Raw genomic sequence first — 23654 nt, 5'->3', positions numbered from 1 at the left:
TGAAATGGTGAGACTATATGAAATGAAGGAAATTACAATTTGGATTAAATTAGAAAATAATCACAATGCCATTTAAAAACATACAGTAATAAAAATATTTTATTTGGCATAAAACTAGTAAAATGCCTTCATGGCATAGTAGGGTAGCAAGGATTCTTAGCTTTTTCAAATAAAAACTAAAAGTAAATAAAAATAATTTTATAATCAATTTCATAACTGATCATTCTAAAAATATATTCTTAGTATGACTGAAATTTTGCCATTATTATAAATAAGCAAATACAGTTTCATAGCAGATATCATTATCATTAAAGATAACCTTATAAAAATGCTACTTTAGAATATACAAAAGACAGTTTAGATTCCCGAAAAAAATTAAAGTAACATTTTGAAATTTTAAATTAAGCCAAATAGCTTGAATTTCTTTCACCTGATAGAGCTGACATTACCAGCAAGAGGAAACACAAGTGATCCAGCTAATTAGGTCAAAAAATCATTTTTTAAATTTCTCAGACTGAAAAAAAACTGTAAGCCAAAAGAATGTACCATAATTCTTGCGACAGAGTATGCCTTCACTGATTTCTGACAAAACACTTAAACCTATGTGAGAATATTTTAAACTTATATTTTTAAATCAACATTACTCTGTTTCTTTGGGAACTCATTTTCTTTAAAATGGTCTATCCTCAAACAATATCCTGCATTAGCAGTCTGTCTGCCTGATTTGCCTCGTTCCTTCCCTTGAAGTAAAAATGGTACTTTTTAAAGAGCTGAATGGGCATAGTAAGCCTATTAATTTGCTTTATTTTCATCTATTACATATTCTGAGATATTTCATATATTAACATATTCATAACATAATATATAACACATATTAACATTTTCATACAGTAACATATCCAAAATGGATGGATCCTATCAACCCCTTCAAACTAACTTTCAATTGCTTCTAGTTGCTTATTAAATAAGATTCAAAGTCATGGCACTTAAACGCTTTCCCTCCTTATCTGTCCCCGATATTTCCCACTACAATGTACCACATACCCTGTGTAGCAGCCACATGAACTCTCTATTTCCAGGCACACCGTGCAATATCATGTCCTTGAACCACTGGGCCTGCAAGTGAGGCAGTGCCCTCTTGCACTTTATAACTACTTCAAAACCATCCTCACTAAGCTCCCTAAATTTAGTTTTCATACTATCAGGCTAAAGTAACCACTAACCCTCCTTGCTGCAGGCATCTACCAGTCCAATCATTTCTTCACTCCAGAAATAATTTTAGCTCTTGGCTCACTTTCACTCTTTCCAACACAATCCTTGTCTTACCTTCTTAATTATTCCCAATTTCAATATCCATTATAGATAATCACTCTAATATCCTCACCTCTCAATTCCTTGAGCACCTCTTCTCCTCTTAGACACCACACTTTTGTCAGCCACTCACCTACACAGTCAAATCCTGAGATTTTGTAATTATCACTAAGTGAAACCCTTCCATAATCTCACTTTCAAACATCCCATTCTTCTATCGCTACACTCCTGTCTTCCCAGCTTACTCCCTCCCAGTATCAAAATCCTGAAACTCCACTGAAACCTACTATCTACGGATTTGACCACCTCTTCACTGTCATCGACCATCTTCCTATCCTAATTTACCACCTTACCAACTTAAATTCCATGATAAATCAAAATAATTATATTCTTATAAATATTCTCAACTCTCTTGCCTTCAATTGTTTTGTCATACTCAAGTAGCAAAGTCCCAATTCTGGTAAAATCTAAGTCACCACCTACTCAAGTTGTGCACCCATGAGTGCACCTATGGCTTGAGAAAAAAAAAAACACAACTACATTGTTTGGCCTCTATTGAACTCCATGATCACTAACCTCAAGTGAATCCTATCATACTCCATTCTCCTAATCCTTTCCCTCTTTCATTCTCCCAAACTACTATTTTGCATGTCTTCTTGTGTCTCTTTAAGCCTCCAAAACCTTCTCCCTCATTCTTTCCCTCAGCGGATAATCTTCCTATTTCGCTAAGAAAATAGAAACAATTAGAAAAGAGTCTCCCAAACTTTCCAGTACCACACCTGCCCACCTACCCAGATCTATCCCCTACTATTCTGCTTTTTTTCCTGTTATAGCAAATGATTCCTCCATTCTCATAGGAAAGGCCAATCCTTAATTCTTCCATTTGTACACTAGATCCATTTGTTGTGCACTTACTCAATGATATTATTCTAGCAATTTTTCCCTGTTTTGCATCACATAATTTTTGCTTCCCTATTAAGTCATTCTCAACAGCATATTAACATGTTATACTGTGTCCCATCTTTAAAAAAAAAAAATACAGACCCAGCATTGACATGCTATCTTCTTTTGGTTTCTAAAATATAATGTTTGTCTGGTTTTCTTATTTCCCTAGCAGCTTCTTCTCAGTTTCCGTTGGTTCTTCCTCTTCATCTCCCCAGTTTCTTAATGTTGAAATGTCCCAGGGTTCAGTCTTGGATCGCTGCTCTCTTTTGTTTATTCTCACTCCCTTGGTGATATCATTCATTCTTATAGCTTTAAATACCACCTGCACTCTGATAATTCCTCAAATTTTTTTCTGTATGCCTGACCCCGGAGCTCCAGGCTTATATATCCAAATGCCTTCTCAGACTTATAACTTCAGTGTCTGGTATCTCATATTTAACACATCTAAAACTCAAGGCCTCATAGTCTCCTCTTAATATGTTCTTCTCCCAGTCTCCTCTGTCTCAAATGATGGTCATTTCATCCTTCTAGTTGCTCCAGCCAAAATACTCAGAAGTATCATTGACTCCTCACTTTCTATTACACCTGATTACAATCTGTCAACAAATCCTGTTGTTTCTACTGCAAAATATATCCAGAATACAACCACTTCTCACCACCTTACCACTACATCCTTAGCCCAAGCTACCCTCTTCTCTCTGGATTACTGCAATCATTTGTAACTGCTCCATCCATTGCCCTCTATAGTCTACTTTCAACACAGAAACTACAGTAATCCCATTAAAAAATGAGTCAGAATATTTCTGTTTGAAAGCATTCAAAAGTAAGTTAGTTCTCAGGAAAAGCTGAAATCCTATACACTGTAGTAGCTTACAAAGCCCCACCCTAACTGGTTTCCTCTTAGTTCTCTGACATCATCTTCAGCAACTCTCCCCTCAATCACTCTGCTCCAGGTGAAGTGGCCTCTTACTGATCCTCAAAATCATCAGACAAGATCTCTACCCAGGATCTTCACCTAGAAAGCTTTCTCCGCAGATATACCTGAGAATAATGTAAACATCATGAGGGTAGGGATCTCTATCTGGTTTTTTTTCCTCTGCTATGTCCTCAACATACATAGAACAGTGGTATATACTAAGCACCCAATAATGACTTCTTAATGAATGCCTCTTATTCATGTGGCCTCCTCAAGCTAAAATATCCTTCAGTAACTAAAATATTACCTCATCTGTAAACCATGTCTTTTATCTCAAATTACACTCCTTAATCTGAATCATAATAGGCATTAAACTATACTTCTCTTATAGAAAAATAAAGAAATTAGTGATTAAGGATATGAGTATCATTTAAAGAAACAATGTTAAAAATTATTACTTATTCAAATGAAGTAAAATAAGAGGCTTCCAGTTAAGGTAGTGTTATGAGTTCACACTTTAACTCATCCTGCTCCAAACACATAGCATAGCGATGATATTTTTTAAGGATTTAAAAACTCTTTGTTAAATACTTGCTATGATTTTTTTTTTAATCTAGGACAGCCTATAATAGGTTAGTTAATTAAAGCCATAACATTTTAAAGCATAGTTGTCTCTGTGGTTCTTAATTAAGAACATGATCCTCAATCTAAAATTCTATATTCAACTAAATTATGATGCAAGAGTAAGAAGAAAATAGAGACATTTCCAAACATAAGAGATGTTCGGTGCCATAATTAAGATGATGTTATAACCAACACCAAAGAGAAGTTGTGAAAATCAACAACTTCAAAAATAAAATGTGCTTTTAAAATTTTTAATATTTGTTAAACTTACTTTCTTCATACTGCTATCAGACCAACCCTCCATCCACAACACCTGGCATTTCTTATGCAAAGCTGGATTACTCTCACAGTTTATCATGAAGTTTGAATTTGCAGAATCCATTATCAAGACAATATGCAAGTTTTGCTGAATTCCTAAGAAATATATAAAAAATTATATTGATGGAAAATTACAAGAATAATAATAGAATCAGGCAATCTATATGTGGTCCGGGTTAAAGAGATCAAAATTTTCTCAAATGAAATAGTAGGAGCTGTTTTTAAAAATGAGCACAATATAAAACAATATTATGGTATGATTTTCATTTTAGTTAAAAGAACACTTATAAATTTGTATATGTGCATGTTAAGAAAAAAGACTCGGAAAAATGTCCATGAAAAATGTAAGTGTCATGTCTGGGTGGTGTGATTATTGCCTCATTTTTCACTTATTTCAATTTTGGATTTCTACACTGCATATAAAACTGTTTCTATATGAATGAAAGGCTAGTTTTTTAAAACTATGAAGTCTGGCACAATCTAAATAGTTCAATAGTTCTTTAAGACAGGAGGTACTAAAGCAGCAATAATTTCACCACATGAAACGAAGGAGGCAAGGTAAATATTCCAAAGAACATTACCATACTTTCGTCATTCCTGTTTGCTAAAATTTTGCTAAGGTATTGATATGGTTTGGCTCTATGTCCCTACCCCAATCTCATTTTGTAGCTCCCATAATCCCCACATGTTGTGGGAGGAACCTGGTGGGAGATGACTGAATCATGGAGGGCGGCAGGTCTTTCCCATGCTGTTCTCATGACAGTGAATGGCTCTCATGAGACCTCGTGGTTTTAAAAACAGGAGTTTCTCTGCACAAGCCCTCTCTTTGCTTGCTGCCATCCATGTAAGATATGACTTGCTCCTCCTTGCCTTCCACCGTGATTGTGACACCTCACCAGCCATGTAGAACTGTGCGTCCAATAAACCCCTTTCTTTTGTAAATTGCCCAGTGTCAGGTAAGTCTTTATTAGTAGTGTAAAAACAGACTAATACAGGTGTTTTTATTATAGGCTAGCCTATCAGTAGTTATGTGTTACTTTCTAAAAACTCCAGAAAAAAGAAAAAGGTATAAAGTATCAAATGAACCCAAGATTTAAGATACTTTTGCAATCTAATGAGAAAATAAGGCAAATTAAATGGTATATATTTCATATGAACCAGTTTGATGTGACTAATGAATTCTATGTCACTTACTATATGTGAAGTAATTGAAGACTGGTCCGAAAAAACCATCTTGTGAAGCTTGATCTTTAAGTGGTAACAGCAAAGGCTCCAATTCTTCAAGAGTATAGAGTCCAGGAACTTCACCTACAGAAAAATATTAGACTAATTCAAAACATTTTAATAAATAATACTTTTTCAATTTTTATATTTAAAAATCTGCTCTTATTCAATCTTTCTTTCCAAAAATATACAAATCTTATTACCTCTATGTGACTCACAAATCTTTATCTATAGCCTTCATTTGATAAAATTCAAACACCTAAGCAAACCACTCAAAATAGTCATCATCTAGCCATCTGTCTACCTTTACAGGTTATTTTTCCATCTTCCTCCATAAGACCTTGTATTCTAGCCTCAATAAACTTGTGTTCCATAAATATAACAAAATATTCTGTCCTCTTGGAATGTATACCTATGGTTATCCTCTGCCCCTTATCTTCCCAATAAGTTTTTATCCTTCAAGATGCTACTTCCCTAACTGTTAAGCCCATGAACCTTTTTTGACTACCCATTAGCTAATTAAACACTCTTTCTCTTTCACATACTATTCAAGTATATCACTTTTTAGCACTTATCACATCATTTAATAATGAATTACTTCCTTCTCATCTCCAATTAGACTCTAACTTTCTAAGGACAAATATTTGATAATGTTCAACATTTAACCTTAGAATATTCTTACCTAGGTATCTAGAACAAAAATATGTTTTACATAAATGAATGAATGAACAGATGAACTTGTACTAGAAAACAGAAGAACTGGTCCGTGGCCTGCTTCTATGCATGCCAAATCATGACGATGAATAGAATGATGAAAGGCAAATCCAAGTTGATTAAGACTACAACTTTAGTCTTAGAGACAGATTTAAAGATAGATGGCGTGGAGCACATCCTGTTCACTTCTACAAATTATAATAGTATTTAAAACTTGGCCCTGCATATAAGAGGCATTTAATAAATATTTGTTAAGCCAGTAGGTTTACAATTCACAAGAAACTGTAACATTAAGTGAAAAGTCCTTTGCTACATATCCAAAGTAACGTATTCATATAGGGCCCATGAGTCTGATCCCTACTTTTCTTGAGGTTCAACTAAGAGGCACCAGACCACTCCCACCCCACAAGCTTGTGCATACTTGAACACATGCACACATAAATCTGCATGATACGTTTTTCTTTAAATTTTAGACATACCAAGATATTTTTGATTCCTTAAATTTAGCAAACAATGCCAACTCTACCTATATATTACATATATTAGGAAATAAGAATTTGAAATAGAAAAAAGACACAAAGCCTACTGAAGACTTCCTCTGAAAATAAAATGCCAAAATCTGACTTGTCATTTTTACCATTATATTTTGATCATAAAGGCCAATTTGTTCTAAAATAATGATTATTGGGTTAGTGCTTATCCGAATGTTTGCTTTCAAAAAGAAAAAAGAAAAAAAAAAAAGATCTGTGTTTCTGGTCTCTTGTCAGCCAAAACGAACAATGTCTCCATCTAGTGACAGCTGAAGCGATATGCAGGAATGCGTTCCTGTAAGTCCACTCAAGTACTTACCACTTTCACTAAGCCATTATCCCTCAACTCTTTCATAGAAATGGATCTACCACTTGTCTAATCAGAGCATCCTGGTCTCTATTTCTCATCTGGGCACTAATATTTAGATATCACATATTATAAACTAAATGTTTTCTTTAACCAAAGTTGTTAAATTCTGAAGAAAATTTCTCCTCAGAGCAGTAGCATGATACAAAGAAAGTATTTACGAAAAACTGAGTTGAAAATGAGTTCATATAACTTTGTCCTTTGATCCCACAGTGATACCGCCCATACGACTGAAACTAGTTTTTAAGGTTTATTTTGTACTTCAATAACAAAACACTCTTGATCCAGGTTTAAAACTAAGCTACTTCTTCCCAATCACTGACAATGATTACTCATAGAAAGATTCTAACAAATTTAATAAATTCTTAAAAAAAAAAAAAAAGGAAGAAATACAGGAATTCACAAGTATCCTCCCCAGGAAAACACCAAAAAGGTCAGGTAACACCACAGACAACAGGAGAGTACCACAGTTTGCTGCGGACAGAGCCACGGCAGAAGAGTAGCAACAGTTCTTAGTTCAGGTTGCAGGGACTCAATTAGGGAGTCACAATAGCCAAATGATACTCCCACCCTACCCCAGAGATTTTAATTTAATGGGCTTAGGGTAGTAGCAAAGAATTTGTTTTTAGTTGTTGTTGTTGTTGCTTTTAATTATCCAAGTGATTCTGTGTGCAATTAGGGGTGAGAAATGCTGAGGAATATAAATGGACAGTGCTTCATGTTATATCTCAGAGGAAAAACAAGACTTTAAACCATAGAAATCTTGAAAACAAAACAATAAATATCTCTACAATCCATAGAATTCCAGATACATAGAGAGCCCACTTAGCCATAAATTTCTAGAGAGTATTTGTATTAAGATAGTCCTCTTTCAAGTGGTATTTTTCTATTATATAGATGCATACTTAAAGTACTTATAAGTTCCTTTTTTTCTTACAAATAATTTTAATTTCTTCTTTTAAAAAACAAGATTACTGGCTCACACCTGTAATCCCAGCACTTTGGGAGGCCAAGGCAGGAGGATCGCCTGAAGTCAGGAGTTCCAGATCAGCCTGGCCAACATGGTGAAACCCTGTCCCTACTAAAATTACAAAAATTCGCCGGGTGTGGTGGTGCATGTCTGTAATCCCAGCTACTCAAGTGGCTGAGGCAGGAGTATCACTTGAACCTGGGAGGGGGAGGTTGCAGTGAGCCAAGATCGTGTCACTGCACTCCAGCCTGGCGACAGAGCAAGACTCTGTCTCTAAATAAATAAATAAATAAATAAATAAATAAATAAATAATATTACTTATTACGTGATTTGTAATATCCAACTGAAGAAGGAGAATGTGCATTTTTCCAGGTTAATGAATGCAGCTATATTCCAGACACATGAAATGTGGGCACTAATGTGTAGAATTATGTGGAATTTCATATATCTGGAGTATACGTATATTCATATATCCATACTAAGGCCATACTATTATATAGTTATACAACCATGCCACTACTGATAGGAAGGTTCTATCAAATGTTTGTGATAATAAATTATACTACCTATTTTCTTGCATACTAGTTCTTTCATTTCTGTGGGTTAAATTCCTACAGATAATAGAATGGTACATCAAAGAGTATGGCACAGCTTTTAACAAGTCCTAGCTGATAATTCTCCCAAAGGTTATACCAAATAATAACCCAGCAAAAGTATATGTAAGAGTCAATTTTTCTGAATATTCACCAATACTCTAACAATTTTTATGTCTTAAATTGTTGATTTTATAAAAATGGAGTCTCTCAATTTTCCTGCCATGAGCATGTTTAACACCATGTCTCCTAAGTAAGAACTATGCCAAACGTTCTCCAAAACAAAGTAAATTTTGCACAAGATAATTTTACTTGGATAATTTTTATGCCATTATTTTCATTTTCTTTGAAAAGAAACTAGTCACTTGCCAGAGGATAAAAGGCTATTGATCATCTCCAAAAACGTAGGATGTACAAACTGGTAATCCTCAAGAAGTAAAACTACCTGTTGTGCTTCAATTCCTGCAAGATGCAGCACCTGCAAAATAAGAAAATACTTTTTAGTGCCCTTTACGTAGTTTTGGTGCAGTTAAAAATTAACATTTTGTATGTAAAGTATGCCAGTATCGTGTGTTTATTTATTCATTTATTTCTATTTCAGTAATTAAAAATCAAACTTTAGCCATATAATTTGGAAAGTAAATCCAACCCCTAAGTAAATACTAATTATTTTACAAACAAGTAGATCATTTTTATCTCTACCCACACATTTCCTGTGTAAATGCCATCCTTCTGTTTATCATTCATGTCTGTCTAACATCCCATAACCTGGAGTATCTGGGTCCTAGAAATTCTAATAGTATTCTCTTTCCTGTCTATAGATAAAAATATAATTTTCTAATAATCATGGAAAAAATAATCTAAATTAAAATAAAGACTATGTTGTATAACAGAGAATTAAAGGTCTTTAAAGATGTTTAGAATAATAACCAATGTAATTTAAAACCAAATAAAGCAAAAGAGAGTGGGCAACTCACATGTTTGAGATCATTTTTGAACTGCTTCAGTTCATATCCTCTGGAAATCTTTGGAGAAAACAGGACTGCTCCATGCATGTGACTGACTAAAGAAGTGATGGTCCGACGACCTACACCACTGCGTCCTGCTAATAGAAGTGAACCTCCAGGGAAACTCAGCACTCTATCTATCCTAGACATATACTCCAAGACTTCGTGGAAGAGTAAAATGTCTAAATTCTGGTTATCTCGTCCATAATGAATAAGACCCTTTGAAAAAAATCAGAATATTTTATAGTTAACGTAAGCCCTAACTACAAAATACAAATATTACTTATCTAGGTTAAATATTATATTTTTGATACATTCAAGAAAAAAGGTGAAGTGACTACATATCATCTCACACTCAATATTTTATAAATCCAGAAATCCTGGATAAATAAATTGGCACTCTCTAAGGAAAAACTCACGTCAAACAAGTTCAAGGGTCCGTGAAAATCAGTTAGTTTTGGTCACTACTACACTAGTAAAAAGCAGCATGAGATAGCAGGTTAATTATAGAACTTTAAAATTGCTCAAATTTTATTAGTTGTTATGAATCAGTGTGCATAGACCATGAAAAAAATCCCCACACTCTAGAAACCTAGTGCCTAAAAAATCTTTTGTGAATGTTTGTTCTTTCGCATTGCTTGGGAATGAATCAAAAGCTAACACAGGTACCATACTCTGCCAGGGACCACCTGATAAAGTGCAGGAAGGGAGAAAGGAAAATTAGACTTTACATACTTAACAACTTTCAATGCTTCAAAACTTTGCAACACCCATTCCAGGTGAATCAGTTTACCAGATCATGAAAAAACGTTTCCTGATATAAAATCCACACTAACATTCAATATAAATATTAATTTTTAAAGCAATCATTTGCAATACTGTTTCTTCTTCTTGATTATAACTAAACTTTAAAAGAGAAAGAAACTCTCTAGGATAGTGCTACTCAAAGTTTCAGTGGACCAACAGCATCAACATCATCTGGGAGCCTGTTAGACATCTAGACTGTCTGGGTCACCTAGTGAATCTGACACTTAAGAGGATGAGACCCAGGAATCTGCATATTTTCTAATCTCTACATGACTCTAATGCTCTCTAAAGTTTGACAACTACTGCTCCAGAGTAATTTCCTGATTAACATTAAACCTCATTAATACTTCCAACATACCTTTGCCCAAAATGTATCTTAGCAATTTTACACATATCTATGTAAGTACATGTGCATCTCGTTACACCTGCCATGATGGACTAGATTTCAAAAGATAAGAACCAGTTTTGCCTGTTCTACAATCTATCATATTCATGCCCTCAAAATCTTTATAATAAATATTTTTAAAAGACTATAATGACCAAATCCCAGTTCCAATTCATGATTCATATTATACCTTTTTAATAACATCCTTGAGATCAGTAGAGTTTAGTTTTCCAAGTGGTTTTCCATGTGGAGGTAATGGTTGTCCTGGGGCTGCCCTTGCTCCTGAATTATGCCGAGCTCCCCATGTAACATAGAAACTATCTGTAGAAATAAACGATATTTTTGTTTTATATGCATTACTCGTAATGAGACTTCAACAAATACATTGCTTACTAAACAATTTGTAAGTTAATTAATCCAAATAAGATCATCTCCAGAAGGGCAAAGGCAAAATACTTTAAAGGGTACATTGTCAGGTCAATAAAACCAGGTGAAATACAATGACTGAGTCAGGCAAGGTGGCCCACACCTATAATACCAGCACTTTCAGAGGCCAAGGCAGGAGGATCACTTCAGCCCAGGAGGTCAAGGCCAGCTTAGACAACATAGCAAGACTCTATCTCTATAAAAAATTTAAAAATTAGCCAGGTGTGGTGGCATGCACCTGTGGTCCCACCTACTTGGGAAGCTAAGGCAGGAGGATCACTTGAGCCCAGGAGTTTAAGGCTGCCATGGCCATGATTGCACCACTGCATGGGCAACAGAGTGAGATTTACCTCAAAACAATAAATAAATAGAAAAGAAATACAAAGAACTTCGATTGCAATATCAAACTCTACCTGAAAAGAGATGGATGGCACCACGAGTCTATATTCTGTCCCCTCAATTCTTTCTCCTGAAATGAACTGAAAAGAAAGGTTTCCTTCTACCTTTCTCCTACTACTCCCCGCTGTCTACTCTCAGTTTGTCCCATTTTCCTTCTTCTTCTTCAGAATCTACATAAAATTTGTAAGTTAAAAATAGTTCACATAAAATTAGCAAATAAAACAATCTCAAAACTCTCCTTGAGAAAGGACATGGATGTATTAATACCAAAAAGAACCCTAATGCTTAAAAAAAAAACTAACCAAATTTTAATCAGAAAACAAAAATCCCCCAAACTTCCCTTAAATCCACCTATAGCAGGGTTCCTGTTACCATACAAGGAAAGTCTATTCACCATTCTATTGAACTTTTTCCTTCCCAACTCTTCTGAGAGACTGTTCCACCAAGCATTCTTGTCACATGCTCGGTTCTACATTCGCCTAAAATAACAACCTTACCTTCCCTAGACCCAAGCTACTTCAGGTTCTCCCTACGTTCACCATCACATTTTTTACATTATTTTCTATCTGTAGAGGCTACTATACTAAAACTCTTATTTGAGAACAATAATACAGTCACAATCTCCAAATCTAAATCTTCTTTGCAATCATTATCCCAACATGACCTTTGTGCACCTCTTCTTTTGCACTTGCATCTATATAACCCTACTTATCACACCACAACTACCAGTCCTTTTCAGTTTTCTGCTTTATTCCTTCTATACTGATATTCCCTGGGGTCCAATTTCAGTCTTCTAATCTTTTAATTCTAAAAATTCTAAAAATTTAATCCTTTTTGTCAGTTAAATTATCAACTATTTATACACCAAAAACTCACCTACTACTTATCTTTAGGCAAAACTCCTATGTTCTAGGCTAGTCCCATATTTCCAGTTGCTTAACAGACATATAATTCATGCATTCACTCACTAAATACTTACCTGTTGAGCACCTGTTGTTTAAACAAGGTACTCTCTGCCTAAGTATTGCATAAGACAAACTTGATTCCTACCCTCATAGATGATCAACTCTATGTAGATTTCCAAAAGACACGAAAAGAGATTGCAAACATTCAAGCACATGTACAAAACTGAACTATTATCCTCACATATCATCATTTCTCACTTGGACTATTGCAGTAGCCTCTTACCTTGTATCCCTGCTATCAGTTTCTGCCCCCTCAAGTACATCTTCACTAGTACTAGGGTAACACATACAAAAACAAAACCTGATTGTGCCACACCACCGCAATATCACATATAGCTTTCCACTTCCTAAAACAAAACACCAAACTCCTAATGACGGCCCTCTACAATCTGGCTTCACTGATTGCTTGAATCTTCTACCTCTCTCTGCACTATATACTCTAGTTTTCTCGAGCCTCTGTTTCTTTGCACATTGCTTTTCCCTTGTCTGGAATATCCTTCACTTACTATATTCATCCTTTAAAACACAGTTTGAGCACTTCCAATTGTTTTAACAAATTTAAAACTTAGGTATAGGTTAGGTATAAATCTAACATAACATGTATAATACTTGAATGCTAAAAACTATACAACACCGATGAAAGAAAGCAAAGATCTAAATAAATAGAGGGATTAGATAAATGGAGAAAATGGGAAGACTCAACAGAGAAAAGATGTCAATTCTCCCCAAACCAATATACAGATTTAAGCAATTCCTATCAGAATCTCAGCAACATTGTTTATACATTCATAAAATATTATTCTAAAATCTATATGAAAAGACAAAGAAACAGAAATAGCTAAAACAATTTTGAGAAAGAAGTCTAAAGTAGGAGGAATCAGTCTAAACCAGTTTCACAACTTATATAGTAGCTAATCAAGACAGTGTGGTACTGGCAGAAGGACAGATACATAAATCAATGGAGAATCCAGAAATAGACCCATGTTACCAATTTTTGACAAAACTGCAAAATCTATTCAGGCAGAAAGATAGCCTTCTCAACAAATGATGCTGGAGCAAATAAACATCCACAGGCAGAAAAATAAACCCTGACCTAAGTCTCATTCACTATACAGAAATTGACTCACAATGGACCACTGACTCAAATGTAAAGCATAAAACTATAAACTTTTAGGAAAAACATAGGAGAAAATCTTCAGGATCTACAACTAGACAGACTCCTTAAACTTGACATCAACATATCCTTATGATGAAAAATGATAGGTTAGGCTTCACAACATTATATAAAAACTTTTTATCTGTGAAAGAACCTGTTAAGGGGATGAAGAGACAAGCCTATGGAGAGGGAGAATATATTTGCAAACCATATATCCAACAAAGGACTGGTATCTCTAATATATACATATTCTCAAAACTCAACAGTAACAAACCAATTGCCGGCTGCAGTGGCTCATGCCTATAATCCCACCATTTTGGAAGGCCGAGGCAGGCGGATCATCTGAGGTCAGGAGTTCAAAACCAGCCTACCCAACATGATGAAACCGCATCTCCACTAAAAATACAAAATGTAGCTGGGCGTGGTTGTGCATGCCTGTAATCCCAGCTACTTGGGAGGCTGAGGCAGAAGAATCGCTTGAGCCCAGGAGGTGGAGTTTGCAGTGAGCAGAGGCTGCACCACCGCACTCTAGCCTGGGAAACAGCGAGACTCTGCATCAAAAAAAAAAAAAAAAAAAAAAAAAATTCTGATTAGAAAATGGATAAAAGACATGAAGACATTCTACCAAAGAGGACATACAGACAGCAAATATTACACAAAAAGATGTTCAACTTCACTAGCTATTAGCAAAATGCAAATTAAAGCCACCATGACATATATACGCTTACATGAATGGCTAAAATACAAAATAGTAACACCATCAAATGCTGGCAATGATGAGGAACAATACCTCTATAAAAAACAGCCTCTTCGTTGCTTAAAAAACTAAGCATGCGAGTACCACACAACCCTGCAATTGCATTCCTGATCATTTATTCCAGAAAAACAAAAATCTATACTCACACAACAACCTGTACAAGAATATTCACAGCAGCTTCATTCCTAATAGCCAAAAACTGAAAACAACCCAGATGTCTCTCAATAGATAAAGGGTTAAAGAAATGGTGGTGTATTCATATGACGGAATAAAAAGCAATAAAAAGAAATGAACTATCAAAACAAAACAATCGGCATGTATCTCCAGAGAAATAGGTTGAGTCAAGATAACTTTCTTGAAATCACAAAATTAAAGAAACAACAGATTAGTAGTTTCCAGGAGATAGGACAGAAGTGAGTATGGCTACAAAAGGGTAACATTATAGATCCTGTGCTGATGTAACTGTTCTGTATCTAAACTGTATTAATGTCAATATCCTGGCTGTGATGCTGTGCTATAATTTGGCCAGATATTACCATTGAGGGAAACCAGGTAAAAGGTAGATGTGTTCTCTCTGTATTAATATTTATAACTGCATGTGACTCTGTAATTATCTCAAAAATAAAAAATTGAATTTAAAAAATTTTACTCCCACTGCTTCAATTGACCAGCCTTAAAAAACGGTTCCAAGTAACTTCCTCAAAGCAGAATTATTCTCCACCTCTTCTAGAACCCTACTATCCAGCATTTATCTCAAACATATTCAGAAAAGTTATATTAATTATAAAACGTTCTATACTCCACTGTAATTATCATTTTAACCATCTACTTCCACAAACATTTGTGGTATCTAATCACACTAGCAATAGTTATCATTGTAAGCAAAGATTTTTATATCTGTTTCTGTCATTAGATTACAATCTTCTTAAGGATAAGAATGTAGCTAGTTTATTTTTACGCCTCCAAGATTAAATTTTTCTTAATAAGCTAATCTTTCAATATGTGAAAATCCTATATGACTAGATCTAACATATGTCAAACCTGTATTTTTTAAAAAGAAAACTCGACTGGTGTGGTGGCTTACACCTGTAATCCCAGTACTTTGGGAGACCAAGGTGGGCACATCACCTGAGGTTGGGAGCTCGAGACCAGCCTGACCAACATGGAGAAGCCCCATCTCTACTAAAAAATACACAAAATTAGTTGGGAATGGTGGCACACGCCTGTAATACCAGCTACTCAGGAGGCTGAGGCAGGAAAATCACTTGAACCCGGGAGGCGGAGGGTGCAGTGGGCTGAGATCGGGCTATTGCACTCCAGACTGGGCAACAAGAATGAAACTCTGTCTCAAAAAAAAGAAAAAAGAAAACCCTTCACTGAAGAGAAAAATACCAAAAAAAAAGACATTTTATTTATTGAGTCTTACATAGGAGACTCTGAAAGATACCAATCTTTTCAGAAGATTCAGACACCGAATTAGGTGCCAATACTATCTTATGCCCAAAGGATTTGCCACTTTCTTTGCAAAAAGAGACCCTACTGACTCGATTTTCAGACAGAGAAAGACGGCACCATTTAAGAACCTAAGCCTCTCCACACTAAGCCATGCAAGCTACAACTTGTAATGACATAAACCATCACTCTAAGTCAAGCAAATTCTGAACTATTAATATGATCAGACTTCTCTTAGCATTTCATCCTTCTTGAAGTTTCTCTTGAACCCATTTCCTGATTCAAAAACTCAGGAGCACCTAGAAAATTCTTTCTGTCAATTTAAACATATTTCCCACCTTCAAAGTTCCCTTTAGGATAGGTACTCATGGATCTTAGGCCAATATCAAATCTAGAAATGTACAATATACCAAATGTATATGTTGGTGCAGAAGTAACTGTGGTTTTGCCATTAAAAGTAATTGTAGAAAATATATTTATTATATAAAATATTTTTGAAGCCTAGCTTTATCCTCTGAAAAACTAAGCACATTTTGTGGCCTGACAGCAGTTTTATTAGGAAATATTTCCATATTGCAACCTTCTTTTAACAAAAGACCCTCTCACAAGGATGACTTGCATATTACATACATTACTCCCACAGTAGTTTTCAAAATGCAAATTGGTTATTAAACAGTAATCATTGCAAATGCAACACAGCACCTTTGACTGAATGGTATTATGCTTTCTTTACAATAACAATAGATGAAGATAGTAACAAGCATATGTAAGTTCTACGCTAATGACATTATAGGTAGTGACAGGAATAAGAATGGCCATTGCTCTTAGGCAAAAGGTCATTACAATCAAATATGAATTTTCCCAATGATCTTCATGTTTTATATACATGTAACTGTTTTTCAAAAAAGAACTTTTATTAAAATAATCTTGCATTGCCAATGTAAAACAGTATGGCCTGAACTCCTTTTTTCTAAGAAAAAAAATTACTGCCATTATATTTTGTTTAAAACATGATTACTGAAATCCAGGAAAAAAGACTGAAGAGTACCTTATGGAAAAAATAATATTAAAATTATTCAAAGTGTTTATTTGTTTAGACCTATAAAATCATGCTATGTGTAAGAAAAATATTTCTAAACTCCTTGTAACAGTTATATATTTGCATAAGCTCTATTACATTACCTGACATATTGTCTAATACGTCTGAGCCCCAATCTCCTTGAAACACTGATGTTAAAATGATGTCAAATAAATGAAGTTCCTTTGCACCAACAATTTTGTCACGAAATAAGCGCCGCGCTTCATATGCTACAATTTCTAACACGTAATCTAGTGGATGGTTTGAGGATCCTAGAAAAGGAAAAATTTTATTTAATTGTAATATAATGATTTTTAAATAATCTGTTTAACATAATATTAGAAAGAAATAGCAGGCATCTACATACCGTAATTTTGGCATCAGATAAACGGAAGAAAGGAAAAAAAGTTAAAATTTATTTTGTTAATAACTCGGTACATGTTTGTGATTACTTAAAAGTAACATTAAATACTATCATCTCTAGTTGTTCAATAAAAACAATTCCAGAAAGCATACTAAATACACTTTGCCTCAAATATAATGATTTCATTTTTCCCAAAAGGAAGTTTTAATAATGACAATCATATATAGTTTGGAAGAAGAAATATAACAATTTTAATAATAATATTTCTATTTAATAATATAATTTGTGATATAATACTCATTTATCTATTACAAATACAATCTACAGAATAAATGTGCATGCGCGCACACACACACACACACACAGATAAACACCAGCAAAACTCACCTCCTTCTAAATCATATCTAAATAAGCCAAGAACCCATTGGGTAAGAATGCAAGGAGTAAAGAAATAGTGACTATAATCATCAACTGTAAATTTAGCTCGCACCTGAAAAAGAAAATACAGTAAACAATCTTTCTACTGTCTTAAATATATAATCATGTTATAAATTTGTCAGTCTCCTTAGACTCAGAGGAATACTAATTTCTACCTGTAGATGGAACTGGATTTCAATATAATTGACTTCATTATCTTTATATTTTATGCACTTAAAAACATTATTCTGGCCAGGCGCAGGGGCTCATGCCTGTAATCCCAGCACTTTCAGAGGCTGAGGCGGGCAGATCACGAGGTCAGGAATTCAACACCAGCCTGGCCAAGATGGTGAAAGCCCGTCTCTACTAAAAATACAAAAATTGGCCAGGTGTGGTGGCACACGCTTGTAGTCGCAGCTACTCGGGAGGCTAAGGCAGAAGAATCACTTGAACCAAGGAGGTGGAGGTTGCAGTGAGCTGAGATCGTGCCACTGCACTCCAACCTGGGCAACAAAGCGAGACTTCGTCTCCAAAAAAAAAAAAAAAAAATCTATACACACACACACACACACACACACACACACACACATATTCTAAGCAGGGTTCATAGACTTCAACAGATGGCCATAAAAAAAAAAAAAAAGGCTAAAAAGCCCTGCTGAACATGAGAATTCAATAAAAACAAATCTAACCTTTAAATATGATGGTAGCAATTCCAAAGTACTCGCAGGTCTAGGTAAGACCCATTTTTTAATGCTGGGAACCATTAAAACAATTTATGTTCAAGAAGTCACTGAACAAATCAAAGTATCTCTCTTCAATATACAACCAACCAGCAAAAAGCCTGTCCCTTCCTCTCTATGGACAGAGCCATTACTCTTATTCTGATCTTGATTACCTAACATCTTTATTTTTTTAAAAAAAAGGAATTTCTTGCTTTCAAACTTATCTATCCTCACTTCTACTCCAATATTATAAAAAGCATCTTCCATAAACATGTCCATAACTTGTACATGTTATTCTCTTTATCTAAGAAGACATTCTTTCACCTCCAGCTACTTGGTGAATTTCTATTAATTTTTCAAAACTCAGATCAAACTTTACCTCCTCCTTAACAACTACCGCATACAACAAAGTTATTTACTCCTCCTCTGTGCTATCTCTGTAAGTTAGACATACCGTTACTGCTACATTTATTACACTGTATTAATCGTTTATTTATATGACTCAGTCCCTCATTGGACTGTGAACTTTCAGTAAAAAGAAACTAAGTCATCTTTACATCCCTAGGACTACCACTGGCAAGAAAAGGTGCTCAACAAATGTTTTGTGCATCCTCAATGCCTACTTTCAACTATCTTCCCCATTTTATCTAGGGAGAATACTTTAGACATTTCCTCCCAGTCAGGAAGAAAAAAAGAAACATCAAAGACTACTACTGGCCGGTTTGAAGCCTGGAAGACACAAACTGATAGAAGTCAGGAAGAAGATCTGTTTTGGGAAAGCAGATAAACTCAATTCTAAATATGCTAAATTTGAGCTGACAGCAGAATAACCATCTACCACAAATTCATTCATTCAACAAACATTGGGTGCCTATTAGAAATTGTGCCATGGATACAACAGCGAATAAGGCACACACAGCACCTGTCTTCATAGAGTTACTCTCTACTAGAAAAGTCTAACAAACAGGAAAGTAAAGCCTGGGTATCGACACAGAGGTCAGAATTAAAAGTAGACCTTTAGGAATGATACTAATAGACATGAAAGCTACAATTTAGATGCATATCTACCTGTTCATACACTTGTACCATAGATCCTGCTAAAAGATTAATTTTTGATGAAGAACCCCAAATAGAATGATTCTTCAGATTTTTATGTAGAACTGGTTCCAAATATGCTCCATAAATCGTTTGTAACTGCTCTCTTTCTGGGTAACTAAAAAAAAGGGGCATATAAGAAGAAAGCTGAAATAAATCAATATTTCAAATTAATATTTCAATGTTAAGTTACAGCAGTGATTTTCAAACTGTGCTGCTCTGAGACCTACATATCTCCAAAGCTTACCCAGGGGCTAAGACTAGGCTCATTGCCCCTATCCATTCTCATTTCAACCAAATTATATCCTGAAATATCCATTGTCAACTACCAGAAGGTGTTAGAGAATGCCCAAGAAATTATGTTAAAACATAATTGTTTACAAAACACTGATCTTTAGAAAAGACCAAAAGGAAATTTTTCCTTTGAAAAGCATTTTTGAATTATACAAGGCCTGTACACAGGGCATTAACCCACCTCAGAACCATAAAAGTAAAACTAATACAACAAATAAAATCAACCCCTTTCTACCACACCAAAATATATTTCAGTATGGTTTAACTGGCAGCAGGAACATTTCTAGAAAAAAAAAAGTTAATTGATGGAGTACAATTAGCACGAAAGTATACACATAAGGTTTTGTCATATTCAAATATTTGTAATATAATATAATGTATATTAAATATAAACAGAGGAGATACTGCCATAGTCTCTGTAACAATTACGGACCATGGAGATGATTAGCAGTGATGCCACCAGCCATTAAAATGACCTAATTCTCCCTTGTTCAGATTCAAATTCTCTTTTTGTTATATTCATAAATTTGATAGCATTTTTGTTTTATGAACTGCATAAAATATTTAAATTTAAAATCCACCATTCAGATTCCTGAGACTGACATTTTGGAACACAGACTACATAAAATAGTCTTGTTTTATTTCCTGTTATACGTCTCATAAATAAGATACTTTGATTAAAGTTTATATCATCTTAAATTATTGCCTATATTTTGAGAAGGAGAGGAAAAAATATCAGAGCTTAACTTTGACCATTTTTATATTCTAAATTTTAAAGTATTACTATAATACTTTTAATAAAATTCAACTATATGATATCTTCCCAAATAAAAAAAAATTTGAAACACAAAGATACATACTCTATAGAACAAAGACGAACAATGGAAGTAAATCTGGTAGTAAGTTTATGTCTTCCCAGTCTTCCTCCAGCTGACATAGAAGCCACAATTTGAATATTTTCTAGACCGACCCATTCCAAATTTTCATCATAAAATCCTTGATATGTCAATACCTATTTGAAAATAAATATACTTTAAACATTTTATACCTAAGATTTCCTAATCATGATAAAGGATATTTTTGCCTAAAGTTTCAATTGTTTCTAAATGCAATCATTATCTACCTAACTCAAGAATTTAAGATTAAAAGGTATCTGAAATTATTATATCACTGAAAAAAATACTGTTCAAATCTCTGTGTTCTATGAATGTTAGCTAAATTATCCTAGTGTTTAAAATGCTTTTCTCTCTAATAAACACTAAAATCCAATGATATTATAAATCGAGTAGCAATTAGCCTAGAAAATGAAAGTATCAGGAAAAATATGAGAGAAAATGTGTTTTTTTCTGTAAATATTTTATCATATTCTGCAGTTACATAATAAGCCTAAATTTGGACCTATATCATAATAAACTCTAAGAATTTAAAGTTTCCAATGTGATGTAAATAACATAAAGAAAAAATATATTCCACACTGATTCAGGATATGTGATCTCAAATCCTTATACAGGCAAAAATGGAGAATAATGGGTTAAAGCAGCCAGGAAAAAAAACATGACCAAGTCTAACCGCTGTCAGAAGAATGCATACTTTAAACCATGAAGCAAAAATTTCTCCAACTCCACTACCAGGTCCAGCTTTTGTTTTCCTCCTTGTTTTAGGAACAAAAGACAAGTAATAGATGTAGAGTGAAGGTTGTTTCTATTCTCCCTGTCATGTATCATCTTGACGTAATATAACTTCTAAAGAAAGGAAAATCATAGAAGAACTGGAACAAGACTGAAATATTTCAGGAGTTTAATTTCCATGAAAAATGCTAGACAAAACTGGCCCCAAATGAAGAATGCATATTTTCTAAGAAAAGTGAATGAAATTAAATTGTTTCCAATTAGATTAAAATACTTCAAGCAATACGACTTACCTGTTGTAGGAAAGCTACCAAAGTACTGGTCCCCCATTTATCAAGTTTGGGTAGGTTGATATCTTTTAAGTACAGAACAAGTCTTTCACAGTCTTTTGGTCTGTATACACGACCAGTATTAGTACTGATTACCATACAAGTCTGGCTCAGTTTCTGCAGGAGATGTCGAGAAGTGGTTTGTGCGCTACAATGAACTGTAGCAATTTGAGTGGATCGGAGTTGTGAAAATGCATACCTGAGCAGCATCCTACGAAAAATGCATGACATCTGACTTTGATAAAAATGCAATCAACAAAGTACATTTTATACTCAATAAGAAATGTCTGAATCATAAATATTTCAGTTTCTAAAATGTGTATAATGATAGGGAAAATGGTAAATATAGATATGGCTTCCATAACTATCAAAGTAACTTTCTAACCTTTAGACTATTTTCTAGTCTAAATAACATAAATTCATGTTTTAAGGCATTGTGAGGACTGTTTTCAGCCAAAAAAAAATCAAAGTTCTCAGAATTAATCTAGTTTGATAAAGTATATATTAAATATACCAACCCTGTTTCCCCACAGTTGAAGGAAAGATTTTAAGTTCTATGAGTTTAAAAAAAAAATTACTATGATTTTATACAATTTTTGAAATTACTACTCCCCCACTAGAAATATGAAAATAATAAACCATGTTTCCTTTATTTCAGGAGACTATGCTCCATATGCACTAAAACTAGGCTGAATTCCACTGAATTAAAAGCAACTTTTACATAGAAATCTAACTACGAATTTAAAATTTTATAACTAAAGCAAATGGTATGTGAGTATAGCTAAGGTATTCTTTTTCTTTTTTTTCTTTTTTTTTTTTTGCTGTATTATATGGATGGATTATTTTTAAGAGTATCTTCTCAGATTGCTGTCTTTCCAGTAGAAATCACATAATCTGGCAAAGAAAAGGACACACTATTCCCCACAGTTCTTATTTTTACAAGTAATGAAAAGAAAATGAATCTTCCATGAAAATGTAAATGCTACTTTAACCAAAAGAAACATAACAAAAGCCATTAAATCAATTAGGGGTGGCAGGAGTAAATCCACAACATATACCTTTGCCAATATTTTTCTTACCCTTTGCCACATCCTTCTGGTCCTACCAGAATAAAGGGCTGTTTAGTATCAGAACTTAACCATGGTTTGAAATAATCTAGACTTCGTTGCATGTCAGGAGTCTGAATGACTGGAAGAGTTAAGCCATTACTGAAATCATCAGCAGTCAAGTTTTCTGGCTTCTTAAGCGCATATGTTGCTAACCGACCTCTGGTAGAGTCATAGTAGGTATCCATTGGTTTGTGAAAGTCTGGAGGAGATTCTCGTGCCCAGTGAAAAACCTTAAGAGGAAAAAATTGTGATAAGTTTTCACATACTCCAGAGTGTGTGACATTCTTGGGATATATTCCAAGATATTCTTGGGATATATTCCAAGTAAATATCCCAAAAGTAAATCATCTTAGTTCCAAGAAAAGTTTATATACACTATACCCATTTTATCATTAATGTAACATTTTATCTCAAATTTTTTTATCTAAATGATCATTTGTGCAAGTAAATTAAAGTATATATAGGAGACAATGACTTACTGGATATTTATTTATACATTAAGGTATAAATTTACTCCATTTTAATGGAGTTCTTATTAACATTAAATCACAAATTACAGAATGCAGAAATCGTAAAGTCCTTCATTTCTACCATATTCTGGTACTGTCCATTACAGTGTCACTACCACTGCTCTCCACCTGCTATTCTTCTTTTTAATACTGAAAACTGTTATCTATGCAGATATAAAGCAGAGTTAGCCCTTAATGCTACTCTTCAACACATTTATTCTGAACTTTGACAAGAGAGT

General features: G+C 34.2%; 1 protein-coding gene across 2 annotated transcripts in view; it reads right to left on the bottom strand.

The window, feature by feature from the left end:
* The window catches only part of DYNC2H1 (dynein cytoplasmic 2 heavy chain 1), a 357072-nt gene that overhangs the window by 260788 nt on the left and 72630 nt on the right, over positions 1-23654 (bottom strand). For both annotated transcript variants that reach the window (XM_025357391.1, XM_025357392.1), the window contains exons 42-52: positions 22877-23136; positions 21762-22008; positions 20701-20852; positions 19520-19664; positions 17697-17799; positions 17050-17217; positions 10903-11033; positions 9491-9739; positions 8883-8991; positions 5309-5422; positions 4068-4210 (exon numbers count right to left, since the gene is read on the bottom strand). In XM_025357391.1, coding sequence (XP_025213176.1) covers positions 4068-4210; positions 5309-5422; positions 8883-8991; positions 9491-9739; positions 10903-11033; positions 17050-17217; positions 17697-17799; positions 19520-19664; positions 20701-20852; positions 21762-22008; positions 22877-23136 — 1821 coding nt within the window. The remainder of the gene's footprint in view (positions 1-4067; positions 4211-5308; positions 5423-8882; positions 8992-9490; positions 9740-10902; positions 11034-17049; positions 17218-17696; positions 17800-19519; positions 19665-20700; positions 20853-21761; positions 22009-22876; positions 23137-23654) is intronic.

This window comes from Theropithecus gelada, chromosome 14 (assembly GCF_003255815.1).
Source record: "Theropithecus gelada isolate Dixy chromosome 14, Tgel_1.0, whole genome shotgun sequence".
Lineage (NCBI taxonomy): Eukaryota > Metazoa > Chordata > Mammalia > Primates > Cercopithecidae > Theropithecus > Theropithecus gelada.
The sequence above is the reverse complement of the archived record's forward strand: the minus strand, read 5'-3'. Positions and strand labels throughout refer to the sequence as shown.